The 22351-nt window shown below is 39.1% G+C and overlaps 3 protein-coding genes across 10 annotated transcripts in view; 2 read left to right on the forward strand and 1 right to left on the reverse strand.

Moving 5' to 3' along the window:
* NRDC (nardilysin convertase) overlaps positions 1-989 on the forward strand; it is a 108911-nt gene extending 107922 nt beyond the window's left edge. For both annotated transcript variants that reach the window (XM_047727120.1, XM_047727121.1), the window contains 2 exons: positions 145-234; positions 392-989. In XM_047727120.1, the coding sequence (XP_047583076.1) occupies positions 145-234; positions 392-589 (288 nt within the window). In that variant the 3' untranslated portion in view covers positions 590-989. The remainder of the gene's footprint in view (positions 1-144; positions 235-391) is intronic.
* Positions 1-22351, reverse strand: part of OSBPL9 (oxysterol binding protein like 9) — a 177945-nt gene that overhangs the window by 5319 nt on the left and 150275 nt on the right. For 6 of the 7 annotated variants that reach the window (XM_047727125.1, XM_047727126.1, XM_047727124.1 and 3 more), the window contains 12 exons: positions 16840-16952; positions 16409-16527; positions 11128-11213; positions 9776-9947; positions 8439-8523; positions 7538-7648; positions 7206-7269; positions 6944-7084; positions 5534-5612; positions 4357-4448; positions 2261-2396; positions 1296-1995 (listed from right to left, as the gene is read on the reverse strand). In XM_047727125.1, coding sequence (XP_047583081.1) covers positions 1921-1995; positions 2261-2396; positions 4357-4448; positions 5534-5612; positions 6944-7084; positions 7206-7269; positions 7538-7648; positions 8439-8523; positions 9776-9947; positions 11128-11213; positions 16409-16527; positions 16840-16952 — 1273 coding nt within the window. In that variant the 3' untranslated portion in view covers positions 1296-1920. Of the gene's footprint in view, positions 1-1295; positions 1996-2260; positions 2397-4356; positions 4449-5533; positions 5613-6943; positions 7085-7205; positions 7270-7537; positions 7649-8438; positions 8524-9775; positions 9948-11127; positions 11214-16408; positions 16528-16839; positions 16953-22351 lie in introns of those variants that run through there. The other variant, XM_047727123.1, reaches the window with a different exon arrangement.
* On the forward strand, positions 2570-4935 carry LOC125099144 (serpin B6-like). The gene is made up of 2 exons (XM_047728523.1): positions 2570-2600; positions 3215-4935. Exons 1-2 carry the CDS (start codon positions 2570-2572, stop codon positions 3643-3645), a joined length of 462 nt encoding a protein of 153 aa, XP_047584479.1. The 3' UTR covers positions 3646-4935.

Below are 22351 nucleotides of genomic sequence, written 5' to 3' on the forward strand. Positions count from 1 at the left end.
GAATAAAATGATATGCTCAGGTGCAAAGCAGAACCAAAGAGATCTGCCTAGGGGGCGTGTTAGTTTAATAACAACTTTTTCAGAAAATACACTGCTAGTCTTTTATAGCTTTCCTTCTTTCCTGTCTTACCTTCCCCCTGCAAGATTGAAGCACTGAAGTCATTCTCAAAATCTGACCTAGTCAACTGGTTCAAGGCTCATAGAGGACCAGGAAGTAAAATGCTCAGTGTTCATGTGAGTATAATAACTGAACTACAGCTCTGTCCTTTCCAGAGCAGTCATTCAGTCCAGTTACCATTCCCTGAGTTTGGGTTGGGACTAGAGATTCTAACAGGTCTTTGCCCCTATCTGGTCAGCATGTTTCTCACCTCAAGTCTTTGGCTTCTTTCAGGTTGTTGGATTTGGGAAGTATGAGCTAGAAGAGGATGGTTCCCCTTCTGGTGAGGATTCAAACTCTTCTTGTGAAGTGATGCAGCTAACCTACCTGCCATCTTCTCCTCTGCTGGTAGACTCTACCATCCCCATTACTGATATCAGGGCTTTCACATCAACACTTAACCTTCTCCCCTACCATAAAATAGTCAAATAAACTGCAGTCTCGTTGGCCTGAAGCATTGTGTATTTAAAAATGTGTTTGTATTTTATGAAGTTACACTACTACTAGTGCCATTGAATTTTTTGCACTGCCATCATAGAATTTGATTTATACCTCCTTCTCCCACATTATGACTAACAAACCGAGAGTTACTATAGCAGCTGGCAGAGAGAAAGTAGCAGGGTGTGCCAAGTGTTACAAAAAAACTTTGCAGAAGCAGTTTGAGAAGACTTGGCCTGTCCTGGTTCTCTCAGATGGAGAACTTGAGGTGCCCTGTCTGATGTTTTAGTGCCTAAATGCTAGGTGCTAATATAGGTGTGTGGCTTTTTTTTTTTTTTTTTCCCAATGTATTTTTAAATAAATAAAGATAGTTCTGTAATGCCCTTCAGAATGAGCCATTTGCTGCTGTGGCATTCTTTTTTATTTGTCTCAGTGTGGGGTGGGGATCTAAAACCCTCTTCCTAAACCCTCTAAGGCAATAAAATATTTTTGGATAAAATGTTGGGAGCCCTATGTGTGCTGTATGAGAATTCAAGGAACTCTGGAGAATAGCATGGTGGGGATAAACAGAGAACACAGAATATAAGGGAGGGTTGAGAAAAAGGATGGACGCTCCATTATTTTAGGAGAGTCCTTGTGTAAAGCTACTTAGCTCCTGGATTCAAGGTTGCCAGATAAAAGAAACACATAAAAAAAAAAATTTGGAAAAATTACTTTATGAAGCCTTAAGAAGCATTGAGTATAATTAAATATAGTTCCAGAGTTAGATACAATTTAATAATAGTCCAATTCCGAAACAAAAGTTGTTAAAGGTGAGGTCATGAAATTTCCTAACACTTGATTTTAATACATTGCACTAAGTTTCTAAAACAACTCAGAGGAACCAATATTTACAGTAGATGGAATATTTATGAAAAATGTGGCATCAGGTATATATGTATGTGTATGTGTGTGTGTGTACAGAACCCAAGATTATGTGAACTAGGAACAGATGTATATCTTAACAGCCATACTAGGTGTGCAAGGGTTAAGATCGGGATTTATAAATGCTTTTTAAAGCATGGAGTTTGGGGAAAAAAGCAGACATCTTGTTTTCAAAACCTGAAGTTTTTCTCAGGACTGAAGTCAAAATTGTAACTGCCACAGAAAAGGAAAAAAGGGAAGCTTTTCTCGCTTTAATTGTTCATCTGCATCATAAAGTCCAGTATCCCTGAGATAGGAACCACTGCAATAAGAAGGGAGTGAATAGGTTCTCCCAAAGGAAGATTGCTGCTTAATTATGCCTATTGCCCTGGTCGTCAGGTGTAAACTTTGCATTTCCCAACCTAATGCTTGGCGGCACCAAGACGTTTCAGTAATGGTTCATCGTAAACCCAACATTCTCCATCTTCATGAAATAACTGTAAAAGAAAGGGGGAGAATTCAGTTACTCACTTGCTTTGTATGTCTACAAATATCAAACTTTTTATTATTTTATGTCTTCTCCCTCTCATTACACTGAAGTGAGTTTCAGGCAGGGACCAGGGCTCACCTTGTTCGTCACTATGCTTATTTAGAAGTGGTACACTACTTCAGCACTCACTGAAATGAATGAATGACTTACAGCACAGGGTTCAGGGGGAGTAGCAGCTGGTAGGTTGGGGCAGGCTCCCCAGTCAAGCTTACCCTTGTCTCCCACTGAATTTCCTTCTCCTTCCTTTCCCGAGCTTCTGCTCTTTGTCTTTCTTCAAGTCTATGCTTGGCTTCGGTTGCTGCATCAATGTCTCTGATTTTTAAGTTGAAAGTGACATCCTTCCAAAGGCTAAAGGAAAAGAAGTCAAGGCACAGAGTATTAGATGGACAGAGGAATTAGCAAACTTGAGACTAAAAGACCAGAGCCCCACTCAATACAGCATAATGCAAGTGTAAGTCAAATGGCTTTAAGTGTAGTTCACAGACTGAATTTCCTTAAAGTGGTACCAAGGCACCGGAATAATGGACAGAGAAATAGAAGATTCCACTGCTAGTTTCAAAGGAAGAAAATAAAGGATGGGCAGAAAGCTGGATATATGGTACAGACAACAGAGAAGAAAACAGAACTGAAACTTGGGATTTTTCTTCTGGCTGTACCTCTATCTAGCTATGCAACTTTGGAGCTTATCAGCTCACCTCTCTAGGGTTGTTTCCCCCTTACTCTAAGTCAAAAGCGTTAGATAAGGGCAAAGACATACCATTTCAGAAAAAATCCCCTGAATAGTGAAATCTGGAGAAACAGTCTGAACAGAGAGAATAAGGATCAAGAGGTGAACGGCAGAGACTTATGGAGGTAGGAGATGTGGTTTCTTCTCAAGGCTTGGAAAATGATTAACTAGGTAACTTTACAACGGAAGACACCTAAGGACCAGAGAAGTGGCCATGCCTAAGATCCCCCTGTGGTGAGGAGCAAAAGCACAAATTTCTATAGATGTCCACTTACAAATACGAGAGCAGGCAGTCCAGCCACGCAGACTGTTAACAAGTTAGAGACAATAGCTGGGTAATGATTTGTAAGATCCTCTTCTTTCACTTAAGAAATGCCCGAATATGCTAAACAAAGAACTTCAGTGTGTGAGTCTCATCCCACTGAAAGATCCTGATTAGGAGATCTGATAGGAGAAATATTCACCAAAATTCTGGTGCTCCCCTATGTGGGCAAAGAGCTGAACATGATCATCATGCTTCCAGATGAAAACACAGATCTGAGGACGGTGGAGAAAGAACTCACTTATGAGAAATTCATGGAGTGGACGAGGCCAGACATGCTGGACAAAGAAGAGGTGGAAGTTTCCCTCCCTAGATTTAAACTGGAGGAGGATTACGACATGAAGAATGTCCTTTGCTCTCTGGGCATGACTGATGCCTTTGAGCTGGCCAAGGCAGACTTCTCTGGGATGTCGTCTGGGAAAGACATATATCTGTCCAGGGTGGTGCACAAGGCCTTTGTGGAGGTGAACGAGGAAGGCACGGAGGCCGCGCGAGAATATACATATACGTATGTATATGTATATTCTCATCCCACTGAAAGATCCTGATTTTACTGTGGCAAATGGGAAAGGAAAAAGGTATGTCTGAAACCACTGAAAGAAAAACTGAATACCAACTAGATCTTTTGATGATATTAAGGAATTGTTTCTTCCAAGTGTGATATTGTGGCTAGTGGTTTTTAAGTAATTTTAGAGTTAAATACTCAAATACTAAGGGATGAAATTTTTTTTTTAAGTTTTTTGCAACAAAAGACCTTAGGGTGTTTGTACACACCTCGACAGGGAACCTCACTGCCTTCTCTTATAAACTACAAAGATGGAAAAAAAAAAAAAGCCACACACATGTATTAGCACCTAGCATTTAGGCACTAAAACATCAGTTAGACAGGGCACCTCAAGGTTCTCCATCTGAGAGAACCAGGACAGGCCAGGTCTTCTCAAACTGCTTCTGCAAGTTTTTTGGTAACACTTGGCACACCCTGCTACTTATTATATCCCAAGCATTATATATACTAAGTGTTTATCTCATTCAGTCCTCACATAAACTGAGGTATCTCCCATTTTAGGAAAGAAGGCAGAGAGAGGCAAGCTGACAGTCATGGTTAAAAAGCTAGTAAGTGGGAGCTCATATGAACCCAGGTATTCAGGATTAGTCTGTGCTCTGTTATGCTCTGCTATTGTGTCTCCAAAACCCAGCCCCGCCTTTGCTTAGCCATTAGCAAGGGCACTCCGACAAGAGCTCTAGTAAAGTCCTCTTACCAGCGGGATTCATACTCATTCTGATCTTCCAACTTCCTCACTTTCTTCTTAATTATAGGCAACTTCTTGGTATCTATAAAAACTGCATTTTCCTAGAAAACAAGAGGTAGGTAGATGTTTTATTTGTTCGAACTGTTCCAGAAGGAAAAGTCAGCTCTTCCCAGAAGGCTTTAACAGATTTAATAAATCCCACACGGGAACAGTATGTGTAGACTGTGAGTTTCATACGCTACCTTCAGCTTAAAATATAGTGGTGTATCTAAGTCTTGGTAGGAGGTCAACAGAGGTTTTTAATGTGGCTATGTGCTACATGCTCAATATTAATCTCTTAGGAAAGTTAGACTCATAAACAACTAATTCTAATGTTAAACACTGAAGTGTTTCTTACATTTCAAATTCTCCAAAGTCCAAAATCCAGTTCGTTTGCTCCTCCTGTTAATCCCATACCACCTTCTTCCTACTTTAATTAGGTACTGTTTCCAAGTTTCTTTAGGTCAAGGACTATCTTACTCACTTCTGTATCCGTGGTGTCAGGCAGTAAATACATTTCTTATAAAAAGTCAAGTTGTGGGGCGCCTGGGTAGCTCAGTGGGTTAAAGCCTCTGCCTTCGGCTCAGATCCTGATCCCAGGGTTCTGGGATCGAGCCCCACATCGGGCTCTCTGCTCAGCAGGGAGCCTGCTTCCCCCCTCTCTCTTTCTGCCTGCCTCTCTGCCTACTTGTGATCTCTGTCTGTCAAATAAATAAAATCTAAAAAAAAAAAAAAAAAAAAAAAGTCAAGTTGTGTATACAAACACTAATTAGTTTAGCACTTAAAACATACAACCCATTCTAATGAGACAGCTGTCACTGGGTATTTGCTATATGCCAAGCATTATTTTATGTTATACATACATTATTTTATTTTATACATATATAAAATATATATATATTTATATATAAATATTTTATATGTATATTATATATTTATATATATATTTTTAACATATACTGAGTATTCTGAGAGGAAAGGGGAAAATAAAATGTATTGCTGGGGAAGAGGTGGGGAATGAAAAGATTTCCTTGAAGCGATGGCATTAGAGTTGGCCTTGGTTTTTAAATTTCTGGATGAAAAGTGGCTATAATGTAGCCTACAGTAAGTGTAGAATATAGGAATATGTAGGAATATAGGTTCTTACCCCTGTTGCATATTTTGCATACATTACACCATTCCATTCCCCTTCAACTGAGCAAAAAGACTTCTTATCATTTGGAGAACTAAACAGAAAAGGAAACATTTCTGTTACTCTTAAGCTGAAAACTACCAAAGAATCTGGTCAGAGCAGAACATGGAAGAGCAACTGTGAAGTCTTGGGTAAAAGCAGCTCAGCGGAACTGGATTTCCCTGAGCCAACTGTAAGAATGAGGCCCCTAAACAAGATGCTAATGAATGCAAGATCCCATGAATAGTGGATATGAGGTGGGCAAGAGAACCCTGTGCTGGAGGTACTGGGGCCACAAAGGATGAGGGATGGTCCCTGCCCTCAAGCTGTTTCACAGCCTAGTTGTGGAGACACTGCCACTGAGATTCTAGGTGGTAAGTGCTATGGTGAGTTTATGTGAGCAATGGAGATCAAGGGCAAAAGTGTTGAAATGAAGGTCAGAGAAGGTCTCACTTAAGGATGTAATGCTGGAGACCAGGCTTTTCATCCTGAGGAAGGATCCTGAGCTCAAATGGTCCAAAGTATCCTGAGGTCCTAAGGTCAAACAGTTTGACTTGGCTGGTGCTGGTCTGGTTACCTTCAAGGAACATTGAGAAGCAGGCCCATCCATGCCTTTGTTCTGGACATCTGATTTCCACCATCAATTCCAATGGTGACTTGTGCTGCTCTCTGAGCTCTGCCCATATTCTCTGACTGCAATAATTTTTTAGATTTTACACTGATCTTTAGGTAAACTTCATCATGTGTTCATGCACCTTCCTGCTCAAGATTTCTTTGGATGCTAATTATGCCATCCCAAGTATTTCCCTGGAAAGCTGGTTAACCACATGTATCTTCTTCCATCTGCAACCCTATTCCTAACAGGGCCTCTTAGGGAAGACAAAGTCCTGCAGATCCTTCTCTTCCAGGCAGATTCTGAATCCACCCAACTGACTGTTACCCAGACAGCACAACTGTCTTCATCTGACCCTAGATGGAACCAAGCCAAGATGTGACGGTTACTGTTTTTCCCTAGTAAAGGCAAAGAAAAAAGGACGGTGAGGACTTGGGAGACAATGCAGTGGGAATCACAGGGTCTACTATACAGACTGGCCCATGGTCCAATGAGTCAGGAATCTATGATCTGCATTAGCTGGCAATCTGTAAGACTCCTCTCAGGTTCCTAGGAAGGAAATCCCAACAGTGAATGATTTCTGTTTTAAACCGAGATTTTAGGTCTCCTGATAAGGAATTTCAGGAAGAGACATACAGGATGTGAAACAAGTTTACAAAGACAAAATCATTAAAACAGGTAATTCCTCCTAATAAAAGTTACAGTTCAAGACAAAAAAGAAAAGTATTGCAGAGAAGCAGAAGAGAACAGAAGCAGAAAAACAAAATACCTACAAAATCTCAGCAGTAATTCTGTGCTTCTTGCCCCCATAGAAAGGTTTAGTGTGGAAGACAATATTTGCACTATAGCCAGTTTTGGAACAACTGATGTTGCATTCTCCGCCTAGTTCCACCCAGGGCACTGTGAGGATAGACCTGCAAAACCAAAAGTGCAGGTAAGGCTGCCAGTTCAGAGGACAGAAAGGAGGGGTGTAGCTTAAGGAACAGCAGGTTCTGCTGCCAGCTGATCAGAGGAAATGGATATAGCTCTACTTGCCTTCCATAACCATTGGGGAATGTGAGAATATAATGTTCATCATAATCTAGACACGAGACACAGCCTGTGGAGAGAAGGGATAGAATCTCTGATGAGCATAAGGCTTTACTGTTTGGATGCTGGATACTCCAGGATACTCCATTCAATTTAGGGAAAAATCAATCCTGCACCCTCCCACCCCTGTTCTCCTCCCCCATACACACACTTATATGCAAACAATGACATCCAGTCTGGCTTTCTTGGTGCCATTTCCCCTCACTAGACAAGGGTCCAGCACACATTACAATAAAATTCTACTAACACTCTAGTCTACCCAATGCTCAGAGACTTACCCTGCCCTATGTTGTGTACCCCAATCGACATCCCAAGGAATTTTGATTTGGTCCAGATATGAGCATTGAATTGTATCTTCTTGTTAAAACACTCAGCATAAAAGGCTGAAACTGAACAGAAATTGTTTTCAATTAGTGCACTACACAGCTATAGTCACCTCTCCAACTCAACCTGGAGAAAGAACAGGCTTCATGGGGAAAATCCTGGTGTCCCTCAAAGAACAGCTTCAAATGAGGCCAGGAAAGGACGTTAACTGCCTTTTATACCGTTTCTCCTAATGCAAGCACAACTTAGGACCATTCTGCCAGGAACTTCCCTGAACCATGAGGGAAGCAACCCTGGAGGCTTAAAATCCTCTGGTCAGCAAGCATGTTCTTGCCCCACCCCAAGCTGGGCCCATCCACTATTTCCAGTCTTAACATTACTGAGCAAATAAGACATTAAAGATATACATTCTTTCCACTATGTGAAGAACATACTGTGTAGAAACTACATCTCATTTATATAAACCCCAAATTGCTGAGGTCTCTATAGCACAGCTCATTATATGTGTGATTTTAGAAGGACAAGTTAGTTTCCCACATCCCTGCATTTTACACACAGCTAATCAATGGAACAGAATCTTTGGCACTTACACAAGAAAGAGGAAGAACCAATCTTCATAAGGTTAGAAAGATATAAGGATAAAAAGCCATAAAATCCATACTATAGTGAGCTCAGCTATGGAACTTTTGTGTTTTTTATTATTTTTTTAAAAGTAGGTCCATGCCCAACTCTGAGATCAAGAATTGCATGCTCTACCAATGGAGACACCCAGGTGCCCCAGCTTTGGAGCTTTTAATGACCCTCTTTAGACAAACAGTTTGAGAATGGATAGTGCAAAGGAGCTCTGTAACTTACTGGGTGGATGATGGGAAACCTGTTCAGCCACAAATGTCACACAGTTTTTGGAAACCCAGGGAACTGGTCCTTCTGAAACTAGCTCCTGTAAGCAAATATAACATTTTCTTTTGGCGTGGAAACAAAAGTGACACTGTGGATAATCTAATAATTAGAGTTTCTGCACCTCCCATGGTGGTTAACTATTCCCTCCTCCACACGCCCAAACCACCTTATACGTAACTTTTATTATGGCACTTAATTTCACTACTAGAATTACAGCTTTGTGTCTGTCTCCCTTCACTAGACCTCCCTGACCAACACATCCTTGAAGGCAAGCATTAAGTGCCTAACCTAGGGCCAGGCATGGCACAGATGACAGTCACTTATCAGTCTGCCAAATGAGTAAGAACAGACACATTATATTGCCTTGTCTTCAATAAGGACCACATGTAATGAATCACACAGAAAGGGAGAGATATGGAGAGTTCATGGTTTTCTCAGAGGCTATTACGTGCCAGGCACTACGGGCTAGGGCCGCTCTACATTTGCTTGAGTCTTCCTTATTCAAGATCTTCCTCAAACCAATCTCTAGATGTTGGGGCCCGGAGAACTCAGGTCTGCGTTATCTACTCTTCTCCAGGCATGCTGTCTTACTAGCTAAGTGTACCTGGTTCCAGTGCTTTAAATGCCATCTACATATACTGAAATCTCTAAAAGCCCCATTTCTATCTTAGACTTCTCCCTTTAACTCCAGACTCTTAAAAATTCTGACTCCCTACTTGACATCTCCACTTACATGTATGTGTAACTCATACTTTGTATTTCCAATTAGAGTTCTTGATTTTTCCTTCTCCAAATCTAATTTTTGTTCCCTTTTTTGTAAATGGCATCAACGAACTGCTGAAGCCCACATGAAGGGTTCATCTGTCACCTCTCTTTTACCTCCCCTGGCCACCTATAAGTACTACCTCCACGATATAGCGTGAATCAACAATGAATCTTCTGGAATAATGCCAAAACTTCCTCAGCTATATTCTTGCTTTTATTTTTGCCCCTTTCTGATTTATTTTTCACAAAATCATTACAGTGGTTTTTTTAAAACAAAAATGCAATCCTGGTAAGCCACAAAATTACCATTACAGCCCACAAAGTCTTGCATGACATGATCTCTGAATCTCACCTCATGCCACTCCTTTCCTGCTATTATCTAGAGGATGTTGGCCCAACAATTCTGTTCTTCTGGGGGTGCTGTGCATCTTTTACTACTTTTACCATTATTATCTGCCCCCAAATAAAATAAAACCTTGAATCAGTATGCAATTCAGCATCATTAAAAACATCAGTGCAAAACTCACTGCGTTCTCTTCAGTATCATTTGGCAATGTCCAGTGACACTGAAAGATTTCGCCTAAAATGGGGTTGTATGGCTTTTTGGCAACCGATCCTTTCCTTCCGGCATGAAAGGCGGAGAGGTACCATTTCACAACCTGAACCATTCGATCTCTGGCATCCTTCTGGTCACTAATGCTGCAAGGCAGAAAGACAAAATTTAATGTCTTGCTTTCTGACAAGACATAAGCTGATGCTGCACTCCCTCACATGGTCCACTGTAAGCCAGGCAGAGAGGACCCAGGACCAAGAATTTTTAAAACTGAGACATAATATACATGATTAAACACACTAGTCTTAAGTGTTTGGCTTGATGAATCTGATAAATGTATAGTTAATTAACCTGAATGACACAGGTTTAAACTGTGATTCCTCTTACATGTGGATATTTTTTGATAAAGTACTGTAAATATATTTTTCCTTATGATTTTAATTAATATTTTTTCTCTAACTTACTTCATTGTAAGAATACAACATATAACACATGTAACATACAAAATATGTTAATACTGTTTGTGTTATCAGCAAGGCTCCCAGTAGGCTATTATTAGTGAAGTTTTGGGAGAGTCAAAGGTACAGATTTTTGCCTACATGGGAGGTAAGCACCCCAAAGCCCCACGCTGTTCGAGGGTCAACTGTATACCAGTGTTAGCCAATGTGTCCACCCACTGTGAAACCTCAAAGTGATTTGTATCTGGCTCCAGTAAACCACAGTCTAAGGCCAAGGAATGTAATAACAGAAGATGGATTGTAACACCCTGCTATAAGGAAAAATGTCCTGCTACCACTGAAAAGCAATGTGAACTCACCTCCTTGTAAATCAGTGCCGACTTTACTTTCCTTTTGCATACATATCTACTACTGCAAGCTAATATGTGAAAGTTATGAGTCAGTCTGTAATCTGGACACTAGACTACCAGCTCCTCAAGGGCAGACACTGACTTTTTTTTCCCTGGCAAATGGCAGGTGCTTCAGAAAGGTTTGCTAAATTCAGATAACTGAATTTTGTTGGGATAAAGTATAAACAGTGATTAGCAATCCCTGGATCAAATAAGTTCCAGCCTTGGCTTTGTAAGTACTGGCTACCTATTAATGGGCTCTCAAGATTTTTTTAGTGTCCAACTTGATTGCTTAACAACATCACTACCATATAACCTAAGCAAACAGATAGGCATCTGATATAAACAAAGTATTTAATGCCTTTTCCTAGAAATGTCTGAAAGGTAAAAGGAAAAAAGGAATCCATCTATTCTGTATAAAGAGAAAGCTACTGAGTAACATCTTAAAAAATTGGAAACTACAGTGTTCAGTCAAATACCTCACAAACAGGTCCGGATGTGCAAAAAAGTCTGCATACATTTCTAAAAGAGATCTTCTTTCAAGAATGAATGTTGGAAGAACTACCTGAAAAACATACACATTTGACCCTTGAGGATCAAATTCCACTACAGATACACATATTGCTGAATTGCTTTAAAAAACACAAAAACAAAAACCCCCAAACCCAAAAATCTCATTCCAATCATGGTATACCCACCATGTACTGCCCATGCATGCTTCTGATCCCCACTTCCCAAACTATTCTGATTCAGAAATGCCCATTAACCAGCCCAACAGATGGGAAACAAAGAACAGATTTTGAACGTTCAGATGTCACTTTCTTCGTGCAATCTCCCTAAAGCTCCTGAATCAGAGTAACAATGACAAATGACACTCAGTAGCTACCCTCTGATGCCTACACACATTGTGTTACTTTACAACAATCCTGTTCTGAAGAAACTATTATCCCTATTTTACAGTTAAGAAATGAAGCTCAAAGAAAATGAGAAATTTTTTCACTGCTCTGCACTGATGTGGAATTCTGTACTGAACCTCTGCAACTTTCTAATGCTGCTTCTCTCTGATTATTAGCTGTATTAGGCAATTTACCTACTTATGCAACTATCTTCTCAAGTAAACGATCTCCTAGAATGTGAGGACTACACTCACACATGCATTCATAACTACTATTACGCAGCCAAGAGATTTTTAAATGAGCACTAAAGGAATAAATAAGAGAATAAAGATGGGAATCCATCTGAACTCTTTCTAGACAGGGCTGACCCCAGGAAGAAAAATGTTGAGGGCCTAGGAATGTGGCAGAGGAGAAAAAAATAGTAAACTGGAATACGGAAAGAATGAATGAGAAAGATTAGGAACAACCAATTAAAAAGAGAAGTATTTCATTAGGAAATGAAAGAACAGTTTTTGAAATGTCTATCAGATTATGAATTAGTCATTATGGAGCACCACAGTAAACAAAGATTTCCTTAAATTTAGTAATTACTGTGCATCTACTATATTCAAGATCCTGTGTTAAATATTGTGGACAAGGCAAAGGTAAGGATGAGAGAATATCATCAGTACTTAAATTTTAGGTGGAATACTAGGGCGACTGGGTGGTTAAGGCTCGGTCGGTTAAGTACCTAACCCTTGGTTTCGGCTCAGGTAATGATCTCAGAGTCGTGGGATCAAGCCCTGCATCAAGTTCCATGGTCAGCACAGAGTCTGCATGAGATTCTTCCCCCTTCCCTCCCTTTCTATCCTTCCCCCCCCACTCAGCACATGCATATACCCTCTCTGAAGAAATAAATCTAAAAAAAAAAAAAAAAAAAAAAAAAAAATCTTTAGATGGATTGTGACAAATATACAAGAGATGTTCAAAGTGTCCTGGGAGTTCAGGAGAGGGAAAGATCATGTTCTGCTGGGGGACCAGAATGAAGGGAGAGCTGGGAAATGATTCACTAAGGTGGCACTGGAGAAAAGCCTTAGATAAGAGTATGGCTGTAACAGAGGAGAAAACAGAAGAATAATACTTGGACATGGGTGGGGGCGGGGGGAAGCAGAGAAAGGAAATACGTGTGACAGGGAATGACCAGTGGACCACCGTGGCTGGGTATATAAAGACTACATAAGAGACTGATCTAAGGAACACAGCTTAGAAAAGGACACTGTGGCTCTAACATTTAGAATGTTTATAGTAAGACTCCAGTGTTTACATTTTAAGTAAACTGTTTCCTACGTATGTATGTTCATAATCTAATACGGTTAGACTGGTAGATAAGCTTATGTGCTGACTTGGTGCAATGAACTCACAACTCTCCAACAGAGAAATTAAAAATGCCAAGAAAAAATGCTGAATAACAAAACAGGCGTACTTTTTTTTTTTTTTTTTTAGAGGGAAAGAGAGAATCCAAGCAGGCTCCACCCACGGCACAGATCCAGACACAGAACTCAATCTCATGACCCTGAGATACTGAGTTGGCCAAAATCAAGAGTTGGATGCTGAAACGACTCAGCCAGTGAGGCACCCCAGAAGTAAATACTTTTTATAAACAGCTCTTAAAAGAAAAGATAAAGATTACTATTACCAGCAGAAAAATGGACAAAAGAACTGAACAGGCAATTCAAAAAGAAGAAATGGCCCAAAACCAAAATTTGGTATGTAATTAAAAGATTTTTTTCCTCCCTACTTAAAAAAAATTTTCCTGAGAACTCCCATTCAACAGATCACCTTCAATGTTTTTTTGGTCAGGTAAATGGAACAGGGCTAGATTGTCTTCGACCTGGGTTCAAGTACTTACTTTGCTGCCACTTCATGTAAGGAGGCCCTGGAAAATGAACTCGACATCCCTAAGTTTGTGTAAAAGGAGGATAATCCCATGCCCTGCTTATATCTTAGAACTACTTTGAAAGGGAAAAAAAAAAAACAAAAAACAAAAAACCAACTACTAAAAAAAAAAAACAAAAAACCAACTACTTTGAAGACCAAGTGAGGTAAATGGGATGTGACTTTATAGTACTTCCAAACACTATGAAGTGCTTGGGAAATAACTTTAAAAAGTATCTGAGGTGAGAAGATACATTTTATAAATAGGAGAATGAGATAAAAATTTATGGCACTGTCAAGCAGAGAAAGACAACTGTCATATGGTTTCAACTTCAATGTGGAACATAAGGAACAGAACAGAGGACCTTAGCGGAAGGGAGGGAAAATGCACTGGGAAAAAATCAGAGAGGGAGACAAACCATGAGGCTCTGGACTCTGGGAAACAAACTGAGGATTACAGAAGAGGGGTGGAGGGGATGGGGCAACCAAATGACAGGTATTAAGGAGGACACGTGTTGTGATGAGCACTGGGTGTTAGACCAACTAATGAATCATTGAGCACTACATCAAAAACTAATGATGTACTTATACAGTGAACATAAAAAAATTACTGTATTATTGTAATACTCTGGAATGCATAACGGCATCAAGATTTCAGAATCTGTTGGCAATCACAGCCCTTCGTGCCAGTAAAGATTTCTAAAATAGCTAATTTTTAACATTTCTGGTAAAAAAAAATTATTATATCTTTCACAATATAACAAGCTTATAGTGGCTATGGACCAAATATAGACTATCTGGCAGAGAAAATTATGTGAGGCACGATTTACAAAACTAGTATGGCAGACACTTTTGGTTGGCTATGCACATCCCTGCTTCATCCTTAGTAACAGAATTCTGATTCAGTTCAGGTTCAGGCTCTAGGTAGCCGTGAGGGTCACAGATCTCACGGGGTAAATGTGGATTAATCTGTATCATTTAACCTCCCTTGCTAGTGACTGGCTCAGGTGTGGGCACACACATAGCTCTGGCCAACGAGATTCAATTGAAAGTCTGAGGGGCCGGGAGGCCTGTGTAGCTCAGTTGGTTAAGTGTTTGCTGCTCCCCCTGCTTGTGCTCTCTGTCAAATAAATAAATAAAATCTTTAAAAAAAAAAAAAAAGGAAGTCTGGGTGCCTGGGTGGCTCAGTGGGAGAGCCTCTGCCTTCGCTCAGGTCATGGTCTCAGGGTCCTGGGATTAAGCCCCGCATTGGGCTCTCTGCTTAGCGGGGAGCCTGCTTCCCTCCCCCGCACCCCACTTGCTGCTCTGCCTACTTAGGAACTCTCTCTGTCAAAAAGAAAAGAAAAAAAAAAAAAAAAAGGAAGTCTGAGGGGCCACTTCAGGAGAAGACCATCCTTCCCTAACAACAACAACAAATCCACGAGAAGAAATTATTTTTCTGCCTCTTGACATTATTTGCCTAAGGATGGCATGACTGAAGTGTGACACCCATTTTGCAATGACAAGGAGACAAGCCTGAATGTGAAAGTCAATATGGAAGAACAGAGAGTTTCTAACACACAACTGATTGAATTAATCAGTCCCACAACTACTCTACTTCTAGCCTTCTCATTGTATGAGCTAATAAACCTGGTACTGTTCAAGTTTTCTTCTGATGAGTCTTCCATTACTAAAGACCAAAACCGACCATGGTGGAAGATATAGAATAGAAATATTTAGATGTCAACATCTAAAATTAAGCTCTAACTTACAAATCTGAAGTAGTAATTCTGCCCTAGTAAATGCAATCTAATGATCACTGAAAAAGTTCTGGGACAAACCCAGAACATTCCTGCCAAGTATGCTGGATTCCACAAATAAATGCTAGCCTTGTGTTTCTGTTCTCACTTAGATTTGAGGTAAAGGATTTGATTATAGACACTTATTAGAAAGTATTATGGATTAGTTTTTTTTTCCTCAATAGGCCTCTAAATCCAAAACCAAAATAAAGCTGACTGGTGTCAAAGACTCTCTAGCACTGTATTTGATTTGGTCATAACAAAATTGAGAATCCTAAATTTTATTAACTTTCTAAAGCCAGACAGAATAATCATCTAACCAAGATGAAAGTTACTGTAGCTCAGGTCTTTAAGATGAGACACGGCAGTAAAAAGATTGGATTTTGAGATCACAGACCATATTAGAATCTCCATTTTGCCAGTTACTAGGACTCAGCCAAGTTACTCAGCCTCTATGAGTTTTAGTTTTCTCATCCGTAAAATCTTAACAGTAACACCTCTGCAGAGCTGTGAGAATTAAGTACAAGGATGAGGTTTCCCTCACAGTGCTGAGATATATGATAGGCACCCATATATTCTAGTCTCCTAACTTAACAGGGCATTCTGTTTAGACAACTAAGTTTAAATTCAAATTCAAATTCATTGTGTGGCTCATTGTGTGTCATACCATTTCTCATTTACTACCTGTTCCAATCCTTAACAACCCTGTGAAGTGACCACTGTATGTCCATCTTACACGAGAAACATAAAGATCACAGAGGAAGGAACTGCTCAAGATTATATGGCTTGGTGATAGCAGACAGAGGATGCAAACACAGGTCCTCTAAGCCCAAGATTTCAGAACTCTGTTTGTTTTGATTCTGGGCACACTGTACTGCTTAAGGTTTTATCCATAACTACTAATCAATCTCAACATTATTCCTTGTTTGCCCCCAAGAAAACCCAAATCTAATTCATATTATCCGCATATACTATATTTCTATGAATTCTAGTTTACATATTTTATCCATTTATAAAAACTCTCAGTTTATTCATCTACATATAAATTAAACCACAAGTGTAACAGAGGTTATGTCATTATGCTACATTTGCAAGCCACATTCACTGTACAATCACTGAGAATCCACACATACACGTTAAAACTTACAGCAAATGACAAATTTAATTCTTACCTTAGTAAGATCCATTCCAAGCCTAACCTGTGACAAGAGATGCATGATAACACTTTTGTGCTCTTCCACCGACCCTGCCTCCCCTTCATCATCTCTATCATCATGTGAGTCGAAAAGGTCTAAAATAAAACAGATCTGATTAGACTGGTATTAAATTGGGCCAATATGTGGCCCAGTGCTACAAATCTTTTTTTTCAAACAAATGTTTTTAAGAAAAAGAGTTAAATTTGGGGCACCCAGGTGGCTCGGTCAGTTAAGCATCTGCCTTTAGCTCTGGTCATCCTGGGATTGAGCCCCTCATTGGGCTCCCTGCTCAGCAGGAAGACTGCTCCTCCCTCTCCCGCTCCCCCTACATTTCTCTGTGTCAAGTAAATAAATAAAATCTTAAAAAAAAAAAAAAAAAAAGAGTTAAGTTCTCCAAGGTCACTTACCAGCATCACTTGTTCCATTGGACATGGAAGAATTAAGTGACTCTGTGGTATCTGGACGCTTTAGACTATTTCCTGAACTGCTGTGTGTCAAGACTGAGGCAGATCCAGAGGAACTAAAAAAAAAAAAAAAAAAAAAAAAAAAAAGGCAGTAATTATCTTCTTAAGCCTTTTAAGAAAGCAATTCAGTCCTAGTAAGACATTAACCTATAAAGCTATCTGAAACCAATACAGGCAGACAGAGGACAGAAACAAGCTAGACTTACAGTGAGCTGGTCACACACACACATACACACTTTCCAACTCCCTGTCACCCTCATTCTGACACTGTAAACTGTAAAGTGTGATGACTATTTCTTGTCTTGTGCTTTTTGCATAGTGTGTGCTCAACCAAGCCATGCTGAAAGGTCATCAAAAATTAGTAAGAGTTTTGCTTCTGCAACTAAGTTTAAAACTAGAGTTCATTTTCTTGTCACATTACTTTGCATAAAATTACGTATTACTTCTCTGCAACAATTTCTAGAACCTGAAAAATTGCCAAGTCTATTACTTAAGTCTCAAAAGATGTTGTGTCTATATTTTTGAGATCCTTTGATAAAAGCCCACAATGGTATTTAACATTCTTCCCATATAAATAAATAAATAAATAAATAAATAAATAAATAATTCTCAATAAATAAATAATTTCCAAATAAAAAAATCGTTATTTGGGGAATTGTAAATAATTTGTTGGTGCTGCTTGTTTCTAGAAGCCCATGCAGGTAAAGTTTTAAACATTTCCTGTCAGTCATATGGGGAACATTTTGCTAGCCCATTAGAAATATACAGAATTAACCTTTTCCTTCTAGTATTCACTTTCAGGAAGAAACATTTGACCTTTCACAAACCTTACAGAGCATGATATCCTCTCTTTCCCCCATTGCACTTGATTTGAAAAGATGATGGTTTAAATATTGTTGAAGATTGTGGTTTTTTATATACTTCTTTCTTTTTGGTGGATATTTAGGGCAATTGTATAGTTAATAGAACAGGTAGTGGATGAGGTGGAGAGGCAAATTCTTCTGGCTCACCAGAGAAAAATAAGACAACCACGGTGGACATACTAGTGTTTTAGATGTATGAGGGAGAGGTAGTATGGCATTTTTTTCCAGTCTGGGCAAAACCCAAACTGAATATAGTCAACAGTCAACTCTAGGGTTTGGGTTTGACTTCTGTTGAATAATAGTTTCAGTATCCTTTATGGATTAATAAATTCTATGATCTTTGAAGAATTCTTTTGTGAAACTGGAGAGTAGACAGTATGATATGTAGAATAATACCAGACAGTTTTTAACATCCATTTAACTGCAGTGTGGGAAAACTGGAGCGTAATCATACTGCTTTGGCTACACTGGCATCTGTTACCTTTTTTTTTTTTTTTAAGATTTTATTTATTTGACAGAGATCACAAGTAGGCAGAGAGGCAGGCAGAGAGAGAGAGGAGGAAGCAGGCTCCCCACTGAGCAGAGAGCCCGATGCGGGGCTCGATCCCAGGACCCTGGGATCATGACCTGAGCCGAAGGCAGAGGATTGCCACCCAGGCGCCCCGGCATCTGTTACTTATTAACGTACTTTTGGTGTGTATCTGAAAGGATATTTTCTGCCCTAAATCATTTATTTATCAATAAATGCCAGTAAGTGGAAATTAAAAAAAAAAATTACTTAAACATTTAAAAACTGTATTTGAAATTACAAAATAAAAAAGCATGGTATTTTTTTAAAAGTAAATTTATGATAACTGAAATTATGAGCTAATTAATAGGTTTAAACAAAGCTTCCTCTTATTGTACCTGTAATCGTAACTCACCCAGGATTACTTGTATATTAATAAAATAATCAAAGGCATACAGTTTACTTAAGTGTAAAAAGAAAGCCAAATTTTTCACACTGCAGATTATTATTTATAAAATAATACACATATAACCAGTTTTTGTGAAAAATTTATGGATGTAAAGCCTATTATATATTCTAATTTAAACACACATTGCCCTAATTACTTACCTTCTCTTGATTTTTTATTTAATAATAAATTCTGGGTTTTTTTTTTTAGAGTTTTTCACTAAGTAGGAAGTACAGAATTCCCATGTACCCTTTTTCCCCATACATGTACAACATCTCTCCCATATCATCACCATTCTGCACCAAAGTGGTACACTAGTAACAACTCATGAACCTATAGCGGCACATCATTTTCTGACTCAAAGTCCGCAGTTTACATTAGGGTTCACTCTCGGTGGTGGACATTCTATGAACTTTGCCAAATCCACCACTGTAGTATTATAGAGAATAGTTTTCCCTACCCAAAAAAATCTGTGCTCCACGTATATTAGAACATTAAAATACTAGAACATTCTAATATTAAAATATCAGATCAATATGTATTCTAATTTAAACATAGTTTATCCTGGTTACTTACCTTCTTTTATCTATTTTTCAAAAATCCTTAGGTAACTAAATATTGCTTCTTTGATAATTTAGTAGTATACATCACAAGGTACTGTAACTAATGTCTACCTCATCAGTTTTGAAAGCCAATGGTAAGAGATCAAATTATCACTAAATAAAAGAGCTGCATGTTTTGTGGCTCTTTGATATATCATCAAAACAGAGTCAATCTTTTAAATCCATTCACCAAAACCCCCAAATTCTTTAAAACATGTATCTTATTTTAGATGCAATTCCGAAGGTCAGATCTATGCTGTGCTTTCCTTTTTTACTCAGGTTAGAAACCACGTTTGGGCCAAATAAAATGCTCAATAAAGCTCAAAATGAAAAAGGTGACAAATTCTCATTTATCCATTTCATAATTTACCTCAATCAGGAGAAAGAAGTGAAAGAATGTAGTTAAAAAAATAACAGCAACATGGATAAAAATGATATGCATACAGGAAAGGTTTATCTGCAATGGTCTAATTTGTATAGTACGTAATCATAATATCATAAACTAAACCAAAAAATGTGAAGGCTGAACTGAATTATAACAGAATCCAAAGTCTTACTGAGTACTCAGGTATGTGCCAAACGCTGTCTTTATCTCTGTAACAATTTAACCTCCATAACAACTGTATAAGGTAGATATGATTATTCTCCTCATACATGGATGCTCAGCTCAGAGGTTCAGTGACCGGCCTGAGGTCACACAGCTGGTAAGCAGCGGAGCCATTTCAAATGCACGTCTGGCTCCAAAGCACAAGTTCTTTCCAATGTGGACTTCCATCTAGTTTATAATTGTGTGCAACCATACTGTTCAGTGACATAGTTCACATAGAAGCTATCAGTACTGCAGGTCTTTAGAAAGTGAGCAATGAAAACACTTTCATGTTCTCTTCCTTCAGAGACCAAAAAACAGTAGACAGAAACTTGACCCCAGAGTAAAAGAACAAGTAGCAGCAGCTGATAATCAGCAGGTGTCGCAGGCTCAATGCCTATCAAGATCAGAGACCATATACTGTGAACTAGGCTAGATTATAAGGAATATAGACCTGGAACCAACATACTCAATTTGAAGGGATTTAAGGCTCTGTGGCTCACTCAGTTGAGTGTCTGCCTCCGGCTCAGGCCATGATCCCAGGGTCCTGGGATCAAGTCCCACACCGGGCTCCTCGCTCAGCGGGGAGCCTGCTTTTCTCTCTGCCTGTTGCTCTCCCTGTTTGTACTCTCTCCCTCTCTCTGACAAATGAATAAATAAAATCTTTAAAAAAAATAAAAAATAAACAAAAAAAACCACCACCCCCCAAAAGTCAACAAACACTCTGCTGGTAAAATAAAACATCTGCAGTCCCTACCAGTTTGGGAATCCAGATTAGGGCATACAAGGAGAGCATAAAATTGAGGGAGAAAAGGAATCCAGTGGTTAGCTGGACACAGAATTTAACTCTGGGCCCCTTCAAATGGGAGGTTCATCAATTGTGTATTTGTCATGGGATGGGTACCAGGAGAGAACAGAGAAGGAAGTTTACAAGGAGAAAAGAGAAAAGCCCATGAGCCTACCAGTGACTCTGCAGACATGCCTATTACATGTACAACAACTAAGTATTTTAAAATTTCCTATTTCATAAAAATTTCAGGAGAACCCCTTGAAACTGGGGCCAGACTCAGATACTATAAGCTTTCCTGAATATGGTTTTATGCTTCTGGAGGACAGATGAATCCGTTTTGATATTCAATTGTACTCTGTTTAGCATAACACCTAATGTTCGATATATCATTCTTGGTTCTGTTTAAAGAAAACTTGCTTGGAAACATCAAAAATCAATAGTAAGTTTTATCAGAATTTTCTTCCAAATGCTTATTTCCTTTTAACCCCACTATCATTAAAAAAAAAAAAATTTTTTTTTTTTTTTTCAAAATTAAAGGTAATTCCTACTAGCAAACTGCTAATAATGGTTTCTCAATAGTTTATTTCCCCCCATACACCATTAAGAAACCAAGATGCTGGGCGCCTGGGTGGCTCAGTGGGTTAGGCCGCTGCCTTAGGCTCAGGTCATGATCTCAGGGTCCTGGGATCGAGTCCCGCATCGGGCTCTCTGCTCAGCAGGGAGCCTGCTTCCCTCTCTCTCTCTCTCTCTGCCTGCCTCTCTGTCTACTTGTGATCTCTCTCTGTCAAATAAATAAATAAAATCTTTAAAAAAAAAGAAACCAAGATGCTAAACCAAGCCTTTCTGCTAAACTGGTCTTGAGTTGTGGGTTCAAACCTCTCTTCCTTTAGTCTCATGGCTTACCAGTCACTGTATCACACCTATATCACAGATAGTTCACTTTTTCCCACATTCAAAAACTGAATTTGATCCACTAAGACACAAAACTTCTTGAACCAGTCCATCATTTTCCTTACAAATTTTGAGATTTTGAAGAGTTATGATCCAACTGTATAGGAATACTGTATTTCTAAGTTCATGTGTACACTTAAGAAAACTAGGGGGCACCTAGGTGGCTCAGTGGGTTAAGCCTCTGCCTTCGGCTCAAGTCGTGATCTCAGGACCCTGAGATCAAGCACCGCATCCAGCTCTTTGCTCAGGAAGCCTGCTTCCCCCTCTCTCTCTGACTGCCTCTTTGCCTACTTGTGATTTCTGTCAAATAAAATAAAATCTTAAAAAAACGAAGAAAGAAAGAAAGAAAGAAAGAAAGAAAGAAAGAAAGAAAGAAAGAAAGAAAGAAAGAAAGAAAAAACCACAGTCCTATACAGTATTTCTCGTTAAAAGAAACCAAGATATGAGGCCTAAGAATTGGCTGGGTGGCCGATGTACTGGGCTTACAAATTCACATATAATCATTTTCAAATTTGCATCATCCTACAAAGCAAACCTCAAGCTGTAACAATAATACCAACTCCTGAGAAAGCAGCAGAGTTGGAAAAAAGGCTCAACAAAAATTAAGCCAACTGTATCTATAATAAACACAAGTAACATTAAAGCAAATAAATATTAATTTGCTATATTTGAGTGCTTAATGCCAGATACTTTATTAAGCACTTGAC

This window comes from Lutra lutra, chromosome 4 (assembly GCF_902655055.1).
Source record: "Lutra lutra chromosome 4, mLutLut1.2, whole genome shotgun sequence".
NCBI classification, from domain to species: Eukaryota; Metazoa; Chordata; class Mammalia; order Carnivora; family Mustelidae; genus Lutra; species Lutra lutra.